Genomic DNA, 18,796 nt, shown 5'->3' with positions numbered 1-18,796 from the left:
CGGGGCAGAGGGGCCTGAGCCTTCCCCAATTCTCTAGACCGGAGTTTTTGGTTTTAGCGTAGGCTCTCCGCTCACAGATCTGGCTGAGGAATGACGGTACCATGTGACAGGACCAAGGCCTGGAGGGTGGGCCAGAGCTGCCAGCCGGGCAGGACGCTGGCCACACTCGCACTGAGGGAGACGTGAGGGCAGCTCGGGGGCCTTGAGCTAGCACAGGACAGCAGGAAACCGGGCCCTCGGCTGTGAGTGCGGAGTTGGCTGGGTCCCTGCGGCCGAGGGAGGCTGTGCAGCAGCCCCAAGCCACAGAGGAGAGTCCAAGGAAGCAGGACAGCCCCTTACAAATAAGTGCCGGGGTGCCGAGGGCAGGGCCAGCCACTTCAGGGGCTCCAGAGCGTGCGGGAGGCAGGTGAAGACAGACTTGGCCTAGCAGAGGAAGGCCTTCCCGATAGAAGGGTGATATTTCCGGGGCCAGTGCAGGGCTGGGAGACCCTGCCCGGGGCAGGATGGGGGGCTTCCTCCCAGAAGGGCTGTGGGCCTAGAGCCCGTCCACGCGGCATCCCCTGATTAACGCCAGCGTTTTCCTGCCCGCAGAGTCGAATGGCAGAGAGCCTGCGCCTTTTCGACTCCATCTGTAACAACAACTGGTTCATCAACACCTCACTCATCCTCTTCCTGAACAAGAAGGACCTGCTGGCGGAGAAGATCCGGCGCATCCCGCTCACCATCTGTTTCCCCGAGTACAAGGGCCAGAACACCTACGAGGAGGCCGCTGTCTACATCCAGCGGCAGTTCGAGGACCTGAACCGCAACAAGGAGACCAAGGAGATCTACTCCCACTTCACCTGTGCCACCGACACCAGTAACATCCAGTTTGTTTTTGATGCGGTGACAGATGTCATCATACAGAACAATCTCAAGTACATAGGCCTTTGCTGAGGAGCCAGGCTGGCCAGTTTGCCTGTGGCGAAACCCCTGGGGTGTCACACCCCCATTCGTGCTAGGGAGACCTGGCCCAGGGGCAGAAAACGGGGGCCTGAGGAATGTCCCCCCCCGCCCCTCCACCTCCTTGGCCCCCACGTTTCCGCAAACATAAATATATATGGATAGATTGCTAGGTAGGTAGACACGCACATGCACACATACACGGTCTGGAGATGGCCAAGTTCCCCAAAGCGTCGGAGCCTCTTGAAGACTTAAGCAGCTGTCACCAAGTTCACTACAAGCCCTTCCTGCCCCTTCACCTTGCCTTCCCGAGTCGGCCCCACTCTGCATGGGGGTCCCCATGGGACTATGAGGAGAGGCAGCTGGGTCATCTGGAGGAAGCCAGCTCTGCCCAGGCTTTGGACCGGGGACCCTGCTGCTGACCAGGAGAGGACCAGAGCAGGGTCTGTGCGCCTTCCCTGCTGGCCTACTCTGTACCACGTTTGTTCTGGAACCTGGGTGTGAGGCCAGATGACAGCACTAACCAGACCTCTAGCCACTCACAGCTCTTTTTAAACAGCTTCAAAATATGCAGCAAAAATCCACACAATAACATGAGTGGCACGATTTGTTTCAAACTAGGCCAGCTGGGTTCCAGCTTTTCTTCTACTAGTCTGATGTTTTATAAATCAAACCCTGGTTTTTCTTCTCTGACATCCTTTTTTTTGGCCAAATCTCGTGGTGTTTCGCAGAAAAACGGAAAATTTCAAATGCAGTTGAGTATTCTTTTTTAAAATGCAGATTTTCAAAACATATTTTTTTTTCAGGTGGTCCTTTTTGTGTCTGGCTTGCTGAGTGTAAAAGTTGTTATCTGGATGAGTCTGTCCCTCTGCTCCCGAGCAACAGTGGGGTGGACGGCCGCCCTACGGCAGCGTCGCGGGGCCGCATTGTACATAAGCCCCTGCAGCGTCCTCCTGTAACCGGTGCGGTTTCTGCTTTGTTTTTATTTCAGAAAATAAATGTGATGTATTTAAAGAAGGTTCTTCACCTCAGAGCGAATGAACAATAGCTAAATGTCTTGGTATTTAAAGAGTAAATTATTCGTGGCTTTGCAAGTGGAGGAAGGGGAAGCGGGAGATGGGGCCCCAGCCCCGGCATGTTCCACACCTGAGACGGGCTGAGAGCCACTACAACTCCTGTGAGGGCTCAGCCAGCATTATAGCCTGAGGGAGGCCCTGCCGGGACCTCGCACTCCGGCCCTGCCTGTCCCAGGGCCTGTGGCACCCGCCACCACGGAAGGACCTTGGCCCAGGGCCACATGTAAATATGAATCCCCGCCGTCAAGAGGGAAGGCGCCGCCAAAGCCCTTGCCAAATCTCCTTTTCTCTCAGCCTCGGTTCGGTACCTGTATGTCCAAGGTCAGTGTGTGGAATCACAGCCAAGGACTTGAAGAGATGTACAGAGGGAAAGAGGAGCTGGTGATTGTATGAAAGTTAAAGATTGTCTACTTTAAGAAAATAAAATAACCTGAATGAGCTGAGCCTTGTCCTGCCGTGCTGTGAGTGTGTGCGGCTGACCCACGGGAGGGTACCCAGAGACATCATCCATGCCCAGCTGGCTTCTTCTCTCCCCTAATCCACACATTCGGGCACAATCACTTTGAAATGAACATCAAGAATAAACGACCTCGAGCAAGGAAAGAAACTGCAAGAGAGAGGAGCCCTGCCAGGCCCATGTTTCTGGAGGGGCTGAGGTTTGGGGGTGATTGGCTCCGAGACCCCCGCCCAGCACTGGCCCAGGCTGCACCATCACCCAGACCCCTCATGGCCTAAAGACACCTCTCCCAAAGTGCAAGAGGTGGACGGCCTGGAGGGTTCCCACAATGCCTAACAGGGAAGGTGGGGTCCTGCAGGGTGCGAGGAGGAGGGGTCCCCCACCGTCCCACTGTCTGCTGCCTCTTGGCTTGTGTGGTTAGAGGCATCTCCATGTGGTAGAAGGCACTAATGAGGAGTCGAGCGAGTGAGTGCATGCTGCACCAGGCCCCTTACAGAGGGCTTGAACGCCTCTACCACAGCAGATTGTCAGCTGGGACCCGTTTTACAGAAGAGGAAAGGTGCTCAAGGTCAAGGTCGGGGACTGGTGGAGCAGAGAGGCAAGTGTTTCCCCAAGCCCAGGATTCTTGCCTGACTCTCCTCCTGATCACTCTGCCCCCAGACAGGATCCCACAGGGAGCACAGAGCCGCTCTGCCCTCCTCCTCAAATCCAGGACCTACACAGAGCTGCGAGTGAGGACCAGCAGTCGGAGACACACACATGCGCGCACGCAGATACACATTACAGAGACACACAGACAGATCGGGCTCTCTCCCTCCCCCACCCCGAGCCCTCATGGGGATTCCCTTCACGCCTTCCCACATCACCAAACAGCAGACACCCAAGGGGACTTTTGTATAAGAAGAAATAGCATGTGACTTAAAATCTTTGAGACTTATTTTACGCTTTCAATGCCAACTGTGAAAAGAGCAGTAATTTCACCGTGCGCATCCTTCACCTAAAAATACACAGCTAGAAGGAAAATAGGAGGATTCTGCCTTCCCTCCTGATGTACTCAACAATGGGAGGTGGCTTCCCTGGGCCAGCACTCCTGGCTCCCAGAGCCCAGTCAGCCAACTCTTCCAGGGCCCCCCCTCCACCGTGATCCGTCTGCACCTTTTTTCCTCGTAAACCTCCCCTGTGATCTGCGACACGAACTGCCCCTTCCTGCCTCATATCACTGACACCTCTGACAAGTATGTTCCCTATACTCCCTTCCGTGACATTTCAGAGACCATGCATTCAATGCATTTTATTTTTCATTTCTTATGTTGCCTATTTTTATTGAGTATAATTGACATTCCATCCTGTTAGGTTCAGGTATTCCTCCTAGTGATTCAGTACTTTCCTATACGTTATGAAATGATCCCCACGGTAAGTCTAGTCACCCTCCGTCTGTGCCAGCTCTTCCTCTTGTGGGCCTGCTACATCCCCCTTTTGCTCTGCTCATTATGCTGACATGCCTTTCCCCATGCTCACAGTCCAAGACGGTCTATCTCTCGAGGCCCAGCCCACTCCCCTCCCTCCCACACCCCACTGCAAAAAGCACCCATGCCAGGGCGAGGTGGGAAGGGGATCTGGCCCAGTCTGACCCACCTTCTTCCTCCACTGTGCCCGATCACTACCCAGCATGGAGAAGGCACCTGCTAAGCTAAAGGTCCAGGAAGGGTTCACCGATGGTGGCATCAGCCAGAGGGAAATGAGCTGCAGGACCAGCAGCAGAGGGACTGGTGAGAGGAAGCCAGAGTTGGCAGGAGGCTGATCCTAAGGGGAGAGACTCTACCCTGTCCAGGGGGAGCTGGCCCAGCCTCGCCCTCTGCAGGTGACTAACCACAGCCCAAGTCCCACGATGTGGCCAAAGACTCCCTCTGATAGGGCACACCACCATGTGGGCTCTAGGGTATTGCCATCCGCCCCTATAGCTCTCGTGGCCACCTGAGATGGACCCATGGGTCCCAGCTCCCCTCAGTGACTGCTCACCACATGGCCCTGGGCTGAACCTGGTACACCCTCATCTGATTCCATCCTCCTGACACCTGGGAAGCCGAGATTACTGGTTCTGTCTTATAGAGGGGAAAACAGAGACCCGCAGGGGGGAATGACTTCCCAGCACCACACAGTGTAACAAGTGACCTGACCAGGCCTGGGTCCCCAGGGCCAGTGCTCCATCTGTCCACCCTCCCTGGAGCCCACGCAAGGCCCTGGCCATCTAGGACAAATGGGGATGGGGTGCAGGTCTGCTGCCTCAGGGGCAAGTGCTGGGGAGGGCCGCAGTCCCCATGAGGACAAGGGGGCCCCACCAAGGCTGGACGGCTTCCTGGGCGCTCACCTCACTAAGAGATGAGCCGGGTGAGGGGCTTCAGTGCTGAGGTAGGTCCGAGGCCAGGGACCAGCTGCTTCTGCCCAGCACCTGTGCCAGAAGGACTTGACCCGCTTTGTGTAACGAGCTCTCCCAAACTGCCTGGGAATATTATGAGAACCTTATAGAGAGAGCTGAGAAAGACTGCCCGCTCCAAGAGAGCCGGTGAGGGTAGCTGCTGAGATGGTGACCTGCCTTGACCGGGCCATGCGGGGAAAGGCTCTCCCGGCCGGAGAAGACCAGTGGATGGGGAGGGTGAGAGGAGAGGAGGCTTCAAGTGGGTGCACCAGGCTGGGAACCAGGTGGGCAGTGTCACCGTTGGTGGGAATCGTCCTTTGTCTGAGAAGGGGGCAACTGCCCACCACAGACTGTCAGGCTGAGGACATGCCTAGAGCCTGCGGCACCCGGTCCTGAAGGCAGGCGAGAAAGGAAATTCCCACCCCTCTGAGGCAGCCAGCCCCATCCCTCCACTCTCTGGTGTCAGAGCCAGGAGGAGCCAGGGCTGCTCCAGGCCACCTCCCCAGGCAGCCCCCGAGGAGGGAAAGGGGTACAGCAGCTTGCCTGCCCAAGACTGCCTGGCCGAGGCACACTGCAGAAGAGGGAGAACACCGTTTTGCTTCTCCAGGAGCCCCTCTCCCTAGGCTTCTGCTACTCCCTCCCCTTCAGCTCTGATGTGCCCCCACACCTCAAAATTCCCAAGATCAGAATTGCATCTGACATCAAGCCCAGTAAGCCCTGTCCCTCCACAGAAGAGGACTGAGAACAGCCTCTCTGTCTCCCTCCCCACTCCCTGGCTGGAGCTCGCCTCTGGGCAGGGAGGGGCACCTGTTTTGACCCCCCACAGCCCCACCCCAGCCAGGCTGCACCTGGTTTGTTGGTATGTCAGAGACAGAGCAGTCCCTGCACCGTGCTGCTGCCACAGCTGGGCCAGCAGCTCAGAGCTCAGTCCAGACTCACGGGTGCACCCAGTCAAGCTGGTTCCGGGCCACCCTCCGAGGGCCCAAGGGGCCGGGGCCATGGCCAGTGGGGCTAGTAGGGAGACGCGTCCAGGGCCCCGGTGCTATTCAGATGCATCCTAAAGTCCAGTTACAGAAGAATCCTCATTCTTGGCGTCAGAGTTCTCTCCTGTCACGCCTGGCCACAAAATAAGACCTGTTTCTGTGTGGGGTTAGCAGAAACGAGGGAGCAGACCGAGATTCCCCCAGAATTCCCAGCGGTCACTCAGGACCCTGCTGACAGGAAACCCGGCCTGGAGGCTTCTGGGCAGCATTTGCCTCTACAATCCTGGTTTCTCTTCGCCTGACGTGCAGCACCCGGGGGCCTGAGAGGAGAGCCAGGACCCTTCAGGCAGTCATCGGTCCTATGGCACCCCCTGCTGGTTCCTCTGGGAAGCCACACGGCAGTCCCGATCCCACCAGGCCCAAGGACTCCCAGGGAAGACCTCTGTTTCCCTATGGACACCTCGTATTGTGGACGAAGAAATTGAGGCACAGTGGCTGGAAGAGATCAAGGGTGCAACACAGGAGTTGAATTAATGAAGGAGGGAAGGAGTGAACTGCCGCAAATAACTAACAAATGATCCTTTAAAATGTGGCATAAAGCCTGCTAAAACCGATATTTGTTGAGCACCAGGCAGTCGGCCAGGTGCAGAGGGTGCCTTCTAGGGCGGCAGTGGATAGAAAACCCATGCGAATGACCACCAGTAGGAGAGCCAGCTGAGTCAGACTGCCAGGCACACAGGCACACAGACTCCCCTGCTCCGTGATCAAGCCGATGCTCCGACAGGCTATGCTACTGCCCAAGGTCACACACTGGTTAAAAGTACAGCCGCTGAAGGAGATGCACCCACCCCACCCCGAGGCCCAGCGAGGACGCCACCTGGGACACAGCCACACTGGCCACCCCAGAAGCCACCGTGCTCAGAGTCCCCCCAGGCGGACTTCTTGGGGCGTCTGCCATACCCTGTGTCTCCCTCTCTCCCTCCAGCTTTCCCCCCCACCACCACTCCCGCACATCCCTCACAGAGTGTCCCAGGCCTCCCTTCCAGGCACGTCACAACAAGCAGCACCCAAGAAAACCTGTGATAGAGGGTGTGGCTCGCTCCTGGGGCCCCCAGAGAGGCTTGTCAGAACCACACCCCCCCTACTCCTTATGATGTGCCCAGTGCTTGTGCATTCCAGAACAATTTTGCAGGACGGAGAGAGAAGCGGGGCCCTCCCCGCCAGAACACTGATTACCGTAGAGCTTCTGTAACTCTACGGAACTCTTACACTGTTAGAACAAAATAGGGCAGAATATCTTCATGAGCTCTTAAGAAGCACAAAACACACACACACACACCGAGGGAAAAACAGATGAAACTGACTACATTCAAATGAAAAACTGCTGGGCTAATGGATAAACAAATAAACAGTGAAAAGCCATGCAACAACCCAGGAAATGGTATTTGCAATGCGTGTAGCCAACGAAGGGTTGGAATCCAGGATGAATGAAACACTCCCTCAGATCAATAAGAAATGGAAAAACAACTCAACAGTGTGCTCTGGCTCCAGGGAGACACTGGGCAGGAGAGGAGATGCGGGCTGCGCCAGGCAGAGAAAAGATGCCTCCTCTCCCAGCCACAGGGGACGGCAAAGCCACACAAGAGTGCAACAACACCACACACCATCAGGTTGCCGGTGAGGATGTGCAACGGGCTCTCTCCTGGCTGGAGGAGGGCGGGCCGGGAAGCAATTGAAGCCTCTGGCCAAACTGAAGGCCATGCATTCTCCCGCCTCCACAAGGATGCTCTCCTCCAGCAGAGGCCTTGGAGGGACTCCAGGAAAATCTGAGCGGGAATGCTCAGGATCAGAAACAACCAGCCCGCCCCATGAGCCAAGCACGGGTAAGTGTATATTGAATGTCAGCATTACATTCAAACACCAGAAGGGTATGCCACGGTTAAAATAGTCAAATGGAGCCCATGACACAACGTGGATAGATCTCAAAATTATAACATTAGGTTAAGTGGCAAGGGGATACATGCAGCAAAATCCATTGGCACAGAGTTCTAAAACATGTTGGGCAAGATCTCTGGATAAATACATCCGTGGTAACATAACTACACGTGATAACACGTGGTAACAAAGACGTGCGTTAGGGATACAGTCAGAAATTACTGGGGGGTCCGGGGAGGGCAGGAGAAAGGGTGCTGGGTGGGGAGGTTCACAGGGTACTTGGACTGTTATTACTTTTTTTTAAACAAAAATCTCAAGCAAACGGGAAATGCGGTAGAATGTTAAGACGTAGCAAAGCTGTGAGGGTTTGCTGAGGGGATGTTGACAATCGGCTCTGTATTATTCTGAATGCTTAAACGGGTCGCAGTAATATAAGACAGCTGGCTGGGAGCTGCACACCCCAAGAAGGAGCATTCCTGTGTGGTAAGCACAGGGCATTCATTTAGCTCAGGCCTGAGCATTGGTGCTTCACAGACACCCCACTGTCCCAGCGGCCCCCAATCACGGCCTCCAGGGAGAATCGGCCAAGGTGCATTTGAGAAAGATATGTGCGCCCGCTCCCAGAGACAGATTCTGTTGGCCTGGGATGGGGCCAGGGATAAGCGCGTCCTTTTAGAAGACCACCGGGGGTCTGTCGTCTGGCCTAGCATGCTCCCCAACGCCCAGCCCGGCCCAGCTGGAAGAAGGTGCGCTTCCCGGATGGCAGCAATCCCAGGCCCCCAAGGGCCCCGGTCTGTTAGGCCTGCCTCTCTGCTCCTGATCCCATTAGTCATTTCTCTCTGGGCCCTCAACTCAGGGAGCGTTCACACATAGAGTTGAGGGTTTATGGCGCATTCCATGCAGGGCGATGCGCTACACGCTTGACGAGCACCTTCTCGCTTGAGAAAGTAACCTATCCGGGGGCATGCAAAGAACCAGGAGAAAGGGCAGTGGGAACCCAGGGCTGTCTCACTCCTGGGCTGCGACGCCTTTTTGCACACCTTTAACTTGAGGCACCCCCTTTAAGGCCTTGATATCACGCCTCTTGGAATGAGCCCCCTGTTTAAAATGTTCATTGCACCACGTGACAGGGCAGCTGTGAATCTGACACAAACCTCAAGCCTCTAGCTGCGGGGGGTGGGTGGCCATCACCCTGGACTCTGCATCTAACCAGCAAGAGCACTCAACTGAGGGCGACCTCAAGCCTGGGGGGGGGGCAGGCTTTCTTTACTCTTTAAACGCGCTATGGCACACTTCACAAATGAGGGCATTTACAGGGCTAGAATCATCAGGGAAACACAAATTAAAACCAAAATGAGACACTACCACTCACCCACCCACCAAAATAGCTAAAATAAAGAGCCAGGAAAGATCAAGTGTGGGTGAGGATGGAGAGCATGTGGAACTCGACGGCACTGCTGCTGGGAGTGTAAATTGGTATGACTATTTTAGAAAACCATTGGTAGTACCTTCTACGGCTGAACACAAACTTGTCCTATCCCCAGCAATCCCCTCCCAGGTATGTCTCAAAAGAAATGCATCTGTACGTCCATCAAAAGACACTCAGAAGAATGTTTATAGACACTCTGTTCTTGGGAGCCGTACACGAGAAATAATTCAAATGTCCGTTGGCAACAAAGTGGATAAAAAGACTGCAGCATACTCATATAATGCGAATCCCACACTCCAGTGCAAATCAGCAAAAATCATGCAGGGATCCCAGAGACAAAACGCTGAGCAAAAACAAAGGTAGAAACAAGATGTTACAGACTGTACGTTTCCACTTGTGTAGAATTTAAGAAAAGGCATAAAACAATCTACAGTCTCATAAAGAGAAGATACCGTTTCCCTTAGGGTGAGCAGTAGTAACTGGTCTGGGGCATGTGGGAAATTTAGAGTGGTGGCAATACTCTAGAAATTTCTCAATCTGGGTAGTGGTTCCACGGCATGTTTACTTAGTACAATTTGAAAAAACGTTCATGTATGATTTGTGCCTTTTTGATATGTATGTTGTACCTTAGTAAAAGCATAACTTTTTTTTTAAAATGTGCTCTAGACCGCGACCTGCAGCATGACGCATGAGTGACCTGCAGTGGAGACCGAGAGGCCACCTGATGCCCACAAAGACCCTACCTGAGGGGAGCTGGGCCATATGCTTCAAGGCCAGGTGCAGGTTCTTTCGACAGGCTGGCTGAGGGTCGTTCAGCAGGTAGGACAAGGCAAGGATGACATCATGCTCTAAAAAGCCCTCTCTGAGGAAAAGAATTCAGATTTAGGCACAATTAAGACCATGCCCTGAGAGGATACCGTAAGAGCAAGGAGGAAGGTGCCCACCCACCACTGGCACAGACCACATTCCTCCGGCTCCCAGGGAGAAGCAAAAGGCCAGAGGTGGACAATCAATTACGGCATCTCTAGAGGCCATGAGAGCAGTGCGGCTTGTGTGGCGGTGCAAGGAACCACATGTTGGAATCACACAGCTCTGGCCCTTCCTCAGCTAGGACTCTGCTCTTTGTACCCCTGGATGCTTCCTTTCACTCTTGTGAGCGTCAATCCTATTATCTGTAAAATGAGGATGAGGCAACAGAATTCACAACTGACCAACCCTGACTTCAGGGATCCACCCACTGGGGCAGACACCCACTGATGCTCCAGGCTGTGCAATCCCTGCCCCTCGAAGCCCCTGCCTCTTCCCCAGCTGAATGGGGAGCCTGCCAACAGCCAGATGCTTGCCTCCAAACCTATGCATGCCCGTTATGCTGCTTGTTATAATTATATAAGTTAATTAACTATTAGGGAAGCCAATTAGATGTGAGAAGAGGTGTTTTTTTTTTTTAATTTCCTTATGAAAACAAAGTTGATTGCTTTGGGAAGACTCAAAAGTGAGTCTCAAAAAAAAAAAAGCGAGATGACTGTAAAAGCTTCTAGAAGGTTTTTACATGCAGATTACTCCATTAATGTCTTTGAGTTCTCACTCTATTTGAAAGAAACCAAAGCTGCAAATTAGAAGATGTTATAGGTGTGGTTTAAGCAAAAAAGATGATGGGAAACACCAACCAGTGGGCCCACACCCAAGAAGAGGCCTGGGTGGCACAGAGGGGTTGGTGAGCGCCTCGTTATTCGTGTCTGGGGTTAAAATGAACAGTTTAAAGGGAATGTGCAACTTCTGCAATTGCTGGCTTTGTAACTCTTTCTTTTGATTAACTGCTGGGCCCGAGCACATCTGGTGTGAGGGCTCCGGAGGGCACATCTCTCAGGGCTGGGGTCAGTGAGAACTCAGTGTGATGCCCTTGCCCCGGGCCTGACACACAGGAAGTGCCCAACCAGTTGTGCTCGTGCTGTGTTGGCCAGGATTTAACCTACGTTGAATTCGGAGTTGTTCCGGGACAAGAAAATCCTAGCAGGGCACCCGGGTTGCAGAGGACGTCCCTGACTGCCCATCATGAGGTGTCCGGGCCTCTTCAGTGAGCCCCTGGTTGCCCACACCCGGTCACTCCCGCTTTGTAAGGCTGCCGTGTTTGCCCTGAGGGCATCTGCCCCCCTCACCAGCAGGTGAACAACAGGTAAGCCAGGCGAGGCAGGCCTCCTGGAAGGCTCTCCCGTTTGTGGGCTGTCATACCCACTGACTTCTCAAGGCAACAAGATGTCAAGCCCCAGGCTGCTACCCTCGTCCCCTCTTCCTGTCGCTACCTGTGTGGGTGCAAGAGGTACAAAAGTTTCCACACGAGCAGTTACTTAGAGCTTGACAGACTCCACGAGCTACTGGCTTTAAGTTACAAGATCACCACCGAACTCGGGCAAACTTCAGAAACCAGCCTCTGTTACTTCTGGCTCTTTGCAGTCTTCATCTACTGTGATGTGGTGGAACGAGCCAGGATTTGGGACTTCTGGGCCCTGGTATCTTGGTTCCCTTCCCCACACCTGGAGGTGGCAGAGCGAGGGATGGCAGACACTGAAGGAGTGTGCGGGCCAGGCCGTAGCAGGTCCTTGGTCAGTCATATTTGCTTCACTGCGTGTCCCCCATCAACCTCTGCTACCGTGGCCATATCCACGAATCCACCCCCCCAACCTCCTACTGCCACTAAACAAACGGACAATTTCCTTGTACTTGCCCAAGCTCCAAGCACCTCTCCCCACAGTGTCTATCAGCCCTTGTTGGGGGTTACCACTTAATGTCCACATCCAGAGAGAGAAAATAGGAGCAGGAAGAATGAGAGTCCCTACAGTCCTCTATGCTCCTAAGTATTAAAGCACTTGGCCTGGGTCTGGCTCAGATAAGCACAGCGAGACTCCACCAAGGAAACGTTGGAGTCCCCAAACACCAGGGCTCCTGCCCCCCCTCACTCCTCTGTCCCCCATACCCTTCTGCCCTTCTTGGTGCAAAGCATGTGAATTGGGGCTCTCACTGCAGCACCACCTCCCCGTACACACCCCATTCATTCATACTGACCCAACGGGCCAGGGCTGCACGTTGTTCGGGCTAACCACGTCCCCTTCTGGGGACCTGAAATTAGAACCCAGAGAGGAATCAGGGAGCAGGGAGTTCAGGGGGACTGAGGGACCAAGACCACCATCTGGAGATGGCCCTGAGCAAGCAGGAGTGTGAGTTCACAGAGACTATCTGCAGGGAGAAAGGAGGCAGCAGTCCCCAGAGAGAGGAGCACCCGGTGGCCAGCCAGGCCAACGTGAGGCAGATGTTTTGGGGCTGAGCGCTTCACGTGTGCCAACGCATTTAACTCCCTGCCCCCACAAGCAGGTGGAGACTAGGACACTGAGGCACAGAGAGCTTGAGGAGAGGCGGGACTGAGCAACCTCACCTTCATTTCATGAGATGCCCTGACATCCCTGAAAGGATCTCAAGCTTCTGTAAGGGGCATCTGTTGTTTACATCAAACAAGCTGGAAGACAATGAGCACCCTGCCCCTCGATTCCTTCTTTCTGGGCACATGCACGCTGGGCAGCAGTCCCTGGGCAGGGCTTTGTGATTCTCGGTTCCGTTTTCAATGCCAAGTAAAACCAGTGATCCCAGGTCAAGAGCGAGAACTGAACGGATATGGGAAAGCACCCCCACCCTCCCTTTGACACACACACAAACTGAGAGACAAAACTTGAGAGCATTTAAGGTCATCCAAGGGCCTGCCACCCAGGGGAGGGGGTGTGGCTGGAAGCATGACACCAGTTCCCAGAGACAGCTGCCCACCTGCCGTTATGGGTGGCCATGATGTAGAGCGCCTCAGTGGTCTTTAGCCGCACCATGGCATTGTCATCCTTCAGCAAAGCTTTCAGGCTCTCCAGGCAGCCTGCAAGGCACAGAAACCTTTGAGCATTTACTGGTCTCAAGAAATCAACTTACCTAGAAGTTGACAGGTGAGCCAATGTCGGACAACGAGAGACTACCAGAAGTTCTGCTGCTTTGGGGCCTGGGGGAATCATGCCAAATGCAAAGGAGTTCTGATTCACCGAATGGTCTCTGTGAGATAGAAAGGCTCACACAGGGGGCTGTGTTATCTAACCCCCTGCACGCTTCCAACCAATGCCTGGTCTCCCGGTCCACTGATTAAGAAAGTGGCCTTTGCATTTGGAGATACTGAGGGGTCAAATTCTCACCCCTGTCCCAAAGTAGTCATGTATCCTTGAATAGGTTACACCTAGGGATGCCACGTTGGGCAAACAAAAATCCTGCTTTATTTATCTGGCAACCCTACACTTGCACCCCTCCTCTGAACATCCGGTTTTTTTATCTGTCAGTTTTCTTATCTTCCCTCCCAAGGCAGGTGCTACGAGAATTAAGATAACATAGGCAGAGCACTGGGGTGGTGCTGGCCCAGAGTCAGGCTTATTAAACAGCACCTTAAGCTCCACCCGGTGTCCTAGGCCCTGTTTCTAGGAACCACAGCCAAATCTGGAATTAACCTGCCCTTCAGCTAGGGCTGGAGGGAGAAGCAGCAGTTCATCCATCGGTTGCCTGATCTGGGAAATGTGTGACCATGTCATGAAAATCACCTCAAGCCTTATTTTGATCATCAGAAGAGTGGGACACCAGGGACATAGCTCCCGGATACGTGTGTGGTTTTAATAAGGCGTGTGCTTATCTTTTGTGACGGCCTCATGGATGACGTAAATAAACAGGGCTGTTAGATGGATTTGTGGCCACCTGGTTGAGCCATAGCAGAAGGGGCTGATTTGTGGCTCTGGGTGGGACACTGGTGGTGTCTGAGCAAGGACTGACCAGCCGGGAGGGACGCGGTGAAGAGGCCATGTCACCTCAGCACCTCCCACTTCAAGCCACTGTTTCTATCCATCCAGATCGCAGTCATGGTCACCTGGGCTGTGACACTCACCTATGTCAATGGCCACGTAGACATGCTCAGGGTCGTGCATGAGGTCGCACAGAGCCATGAGGGCTTTCTGCCTCGTCAGCAGGTCCTCTGACTGCAGCTCCTCGTTCAGCTTGGGCAGGGCCCGACAGCCATAGGCAATGGCGGCCTGAGCAGGATTGATGTCGGGGGGCAGGTACATGGAGCTCCGGGCATGGGCCATCATTCCACGACTGCGGAGGGCAACTCTCTAACTCTCAAAACAAAGCTCTGCAGAAACCACTGATTAAGAGAACACAAAAAGTTGTCATTATTACCACCAGGAATTAGAAGCTACTTCTCGTTTGATCCTCAAACCATAAGGGCAGTCAGGTGGGTATCTTTACTTCCGTTTTGTGGATGAGCAAACTGAGGCTGAGCGCAATGAATGAATCTGCTCAAGGTCATGATAAAGGTAAAGAGCAGCCCAAATTGCAAACTCCAGAGTTCTCCCGTGCTTAACGACAGAGGAAACCATCAATAGTTTACATGCTGGGCCTTGGGTCAAAGGCACCAAAAAGACAAAACAAACCAAAGGTGCAAACACGAATATGGTCACCACGGGTAGTCCTTATCTTACACCAGCAACACCTAGTATCGAACTCAACTACTCCAGAAGGAGGGCACTTGTGTTATCCCAATTTTACAAAGGAAGTAGTTGAGGTCTATAGGTAGGAGTTGGCTTCAGGTCATGGAACTGGTAAGGCCAGGAGCCAATGTTCAAATCCAGGTCTAGTTCATTCACCCATCAGGGACCCATATTCAGATGCTTCTGACACAGCCACAAAAAGAGGAATTAAGGTTAAAGGGTGATTTTTTTTTTAGAGATTTTATTTATTTATTTGACAGAGATAGAGACATCCAGCGAGAGAGGGAACACAAGCAGGGGGAGTGGGAGTGGAAGAAGCAGGCTCCTAGCAGAGGAGCCCGATGTGGGGCTCGATCCCATAATGCCGGGATCACGCCCTGAGCCGAAGGCAGACGCTTAACGACTGAGCCACCCAGGCGCCCCTAAAGTGTGATTTATTTTTATTACACACATTTATACTTGGAGCAACTACAGACAGTGTGGCTCAGGATAGCTGACCTGTGAACAACACAGGTGTGAAATGCATGGGTCCACTTACACATGGATTTTTTATAATACAGTACTTTTTTTTACGTAATACACTTTTTGTATCAATATTTTTTACATAAACACTGAATGTATTCTCTCCCTTATACTTTCCTTACTAACATTTTCTTTCCTCTAGCTTCCTTTATTGTGAGATTATAGTATATAATAAATAGAACAATAACATATATGTTAATCGACTGTTGATGTTATCCGTAAGGCCTCTGGTCAACAGTAGGCTTACTAATAGTTAAGAAGGGAGTCAAAAGTTTTAAGTGGATTTTCGACTGTGGGGGAAGGCTAGCATTGGCACTCCTACCCCTATGTTGTGCAAAGGTCAACTGTAGTTAACAGGATCCAGACCCAGGCCATGGGTGGGCCTTGACAAGTTACTTCTGTGTCTTTCTACAGCTGCAAAAGGGAGGTTCATAATAGCACCTCCTTCCCTCCCTGCCAGAGCCGTCATAGGAACTGCTGCTCATGAGTCTGGCACACCAGGCTCGGGATATGCCCTCTGCGGCTACTGTTATGGTGGTGGTGATTACTGCGATTAGTCCCAGGGACAGCCCCGCCCTGTAGGAATGATCAGCTTCAGTAAAGGAGGTGAGCCAGACTCTGATTCTGGGCACTACGTGACGGGGGCAAGAGGAGAGGGGGCCTAGCTGGGAGGGACGTGGCCATTTCTCGGCTCCCCGGGCAAGGAACAGTGGGTGCTGGGGACAGGGGCCTGCCCTCTTCTAAGGAGCATGGGTTAGGGAGGTAAGAGGACCTCAGCCCAGTGTGAACCGGGCTGGGTGGATCTGGGGACCCCCTGTTCCCTCTGGCGGCCGCTGGCTCACCTGCCTCAGCCAACGATCCCGGAAGCGCACTCCAGTTGCCGGGAGACCGGATTGCCAGGCTACCCCGCGGCGTCAGCAGCGCCCGCCGCGCAGGCGCAAACGGCCCCGGCGCCAAGACCAGCTGTAAAGTGGGGACAGTGATGCTTTACAGGGTTACTGTGAAGAACAAAGGCGGCTCACTTTGTTCATGGTACAAAAGGGAAGCGAAGTGACTGTACTCTTTCTCTGAATTGAACACTGCATGCCTTTCATCCTCAGAGTAAACTCGGGAAGTGATAACATGCAGTTTACAGACAAACTTCAGAGAGGTTCTGTAGCTTCCCCCAAATTACACAGGCCTGATCCCTGGACTGTCTAGCCCTGGCCCATGCTCCTTGATCTGCAATCTGATTACCTGCTAATGACATAGATCAGCCCCTGCAGTGGAGCAATTGTTCTTGAAAGCAAGCCAGACCCAGCCATCACCCGCATAAAACCCTCCCATGGCTTCCCACTGGTCTCAGGACAGAGTCCAAACTCCTAGCCTTCCACTCAAGGCCCTGGGTCATGGCCTCCTTCAGCCATGCTGGATTCTTTTAATTTCCCAGATGGTCAACTATTTCCTGCAGCCTGAGCTGCTTGTAATACTAGCCACTTTTTTGTCCTTCAAGACACGGCTTGGTGTACGCTTCTTCCACTAATCCTATCCTCTCCCCAATGCCAAATTAGTAAATGATCCCATAGCTTAATTATCCCACTGGCACACTTCCTCCCCTAATTCTCTATTTATTTCTGTTTTCCCCAGCAGACTCCAGCTTCCCTGAGGATGGAGGTCATGTCAGTCCTGTTTACTTGCCTTTCCAGTTCCAGGAATATACTAAAAGGCTTTTAGCCAATGTAGAATAAATGAATGGTTAATGGACTTGAATCAAGATTTATTATCTACAAAGCACTTTCACCACCTTGTGTGATCCTCACAGCAAACCCTTGAAGTTGATAGTCGTGTCCATTTTATAGCTGAGTAAACTGAGGCACAGGAAGAGGTAGAGCAACTCACATAAGTCCACCCCCTAAGCCTGAGCTCTTAGCACTGAAATTTAACTAACAAAGGCACCAAGCATTAGCCTCCAGCACTATTAGCTTTGAAATGAAGATAACTAACTCAGATGTGTGTGCCCAGGAACCCATATTCTGATGCGGAGATCCACCCCTCGTGGTTCTTCAAAGGACCTAGTCATAAAGGATCTCTACCCCAGAGCCTCCTAGCTTTTTTTAGGAAGGTGTTGTGGAGAGCACTGGACTAGGAGTCAGGAAATCTGGGTTCTATTCTAGTTTTAACTCAACTAGTCAAATTCTTTTGATTTTGTGAGCCTTAGGTGCCATGTCTGTGAAATCAGGGAGCTGAATCAAGTAGATTCTCAAAGCTGGGAACCCCGGGCCTCTCAGAATCTGGTTACAGTCTTCTCTCTTTCTTTCTTTCTTTCTTTCTTTCTTTCTTTCTTTCTTTCTTTCTTTTTCTTTTTTTTTTTTTAAAGATTTTATTTATTCATTTGACAGAGAGAGAGACAGCCAGCGAGAGAGGGAACACAAGCAAGGGGGTGGGAGTGGAAGAAGCAGGCTCCCAGCGGAGGAGCCCGATGTGGGGCTCAATCCCAGAACTCCAGGATCACGCCCTGAGCCCAAGGCAGACGCTTAACAACTGAGCCACCCAGGCGCCCCCAGTCTTCTTTCCTTTTCTTTCTTTTTCTTTCTTTCTTTCTTTCTTTCTTTCTTTCTTTCTTTCTTTCTTTCCTTCTTTCTTTCTTTCTTTCATTATCTTTCAGTTTTATTATTTTTCAATCTCTTTTTTGTTATCTTTTTAAAGATATACATACCATTATATTAGTATATATGTTAATTATGAAACATAAAAATATAATAACTACGTGTGAATTCACCACCAGAACATTATCAATGCCTGCGTCCTCTTCCCCTATCCCATACCCCATCTTCCTCTCCAAAACTAACTACTCTCTCATTTTGTGATTACACAGCCTTACAAATGCCTCTGGAGGCCATCTAGCCCACCTGCCTCACTCTTCAAACTAGCTTATGGGAGCTCAGTGACTCAGGCCAGCTTTTAAACAGCCATTAATTACAGAAATTAATTTTATGAAATGAACTCTAGAAGCCAGGTATATGATATTCAGGCACCATTAGATTCAGAACTATGCAGATTAAGATCAATGAATGGTAGGCCACTGCAGGGGGCTGGACTCCAATCGAAGGCCAATGCTACAGCAGAAGTTCTTATGCCATGATTGCCAAGAGGAGGAGGTGTCTGCAGGAAAGACTCGAAGGAGTGAAGCACACCAAAATATATCAAGGTTGACCTGGCAAGGCCAGAGATCGGGGGATGTTATTTATAATCTGTGTTCCAAGTCATTTATTCTTATTTAAGTTATTTATTGAACAGGCAATATAGGCACATAGAGGAAAATCTATAAAGTTTGAAAGTAAAATGTCTCCCTCCCACCTCAGTCCCCAGCCAACAGGTTGTCCTTACCTGTAGCAACGGCTGGTATCTTTTCAGAGTCAAGCTAAACTTACACAAGTAAATATGATCCATTTACTTTTTATCCTGGCAGCATACTTCAAACAGTGTTCTCTACCTCCTTTTT

At 52.1% G+C, this 18,796-nt stretch overlaps 2 protein-coding genes across 2 annotated transcripts in view; one reads left to right on the top strand and one right to left on the bottom strand.

The window, feature by feature from the left end:
- GNAZ (G protein subunit alpha z) overlaps positions 1-10,653 on the top strand; it is a 40,481-nt gene extending 29,828 nt beyond the window's left edge. Inside the window, exons 3-4 of the mRNA XM_002929538.4 lie at positions 592-7,757; positions 9,905-10,653. Coding sequence (XP_002929584.1) covers positions 592-936 — 345 coding nt within the window. The 3' untranslated portion in view covers positions 937-7,757; positions 9,905-10,653. The remainder of the gene's footprint in view (positions 1-591; positions 7,758-9,904) is intronic.
- RSPH14 (radial spoke head 14 homolog) overlaps positions 1-18,796 on the bottom strand; it is a 78,986-nt gene that overhangs the window by 59,029 nt on the left and 1,161 nt on the right. Inside the window, exons 2-5 of the mRNA XM_011237584.3 lie at positions 16,158-16,278; positions 14,190-14,447; positions 13,049-13,148; positions 9,982-10,100 (exon numbers count right to left, since the gene is read on the bottom strand). Of these exons, the coding sequence (XP_011235886.2) occupies positions 9,982-10,100; positions 13,049-13,148; positions 14,190-14,391 (421 nt within the window). The 5' untranslated portion in view covers positions 14,392-14,447; positions 16,158-16,278. The remainder of the gene's footprint in view (positions 1-9,981; positions 10,101-13,048; positions 13,149-14,189; positions 14,448-16,157; positions 16,279-18,796) is intronic.

This window comes from Ailuropoda melanoleuca, chromosome 14 (assembly GCF_002007445.2).
Source record: "Ailuropoda melanoleuca isolate Jingjing chromosome 14, ASM200744v2, whole genome shotgun sequence".
NCBI lineage: Eukaryota > Metazoa > Chordata > Mammalia > Carnivora > Ursidae > Ailuropoda > Ailuropoda melanoleuca.
The sequence above is the reverse complement of the archived record's forward strand: the minus strand, read 5'-3'. Positions and strand labels throughout refer to the sequence as shown.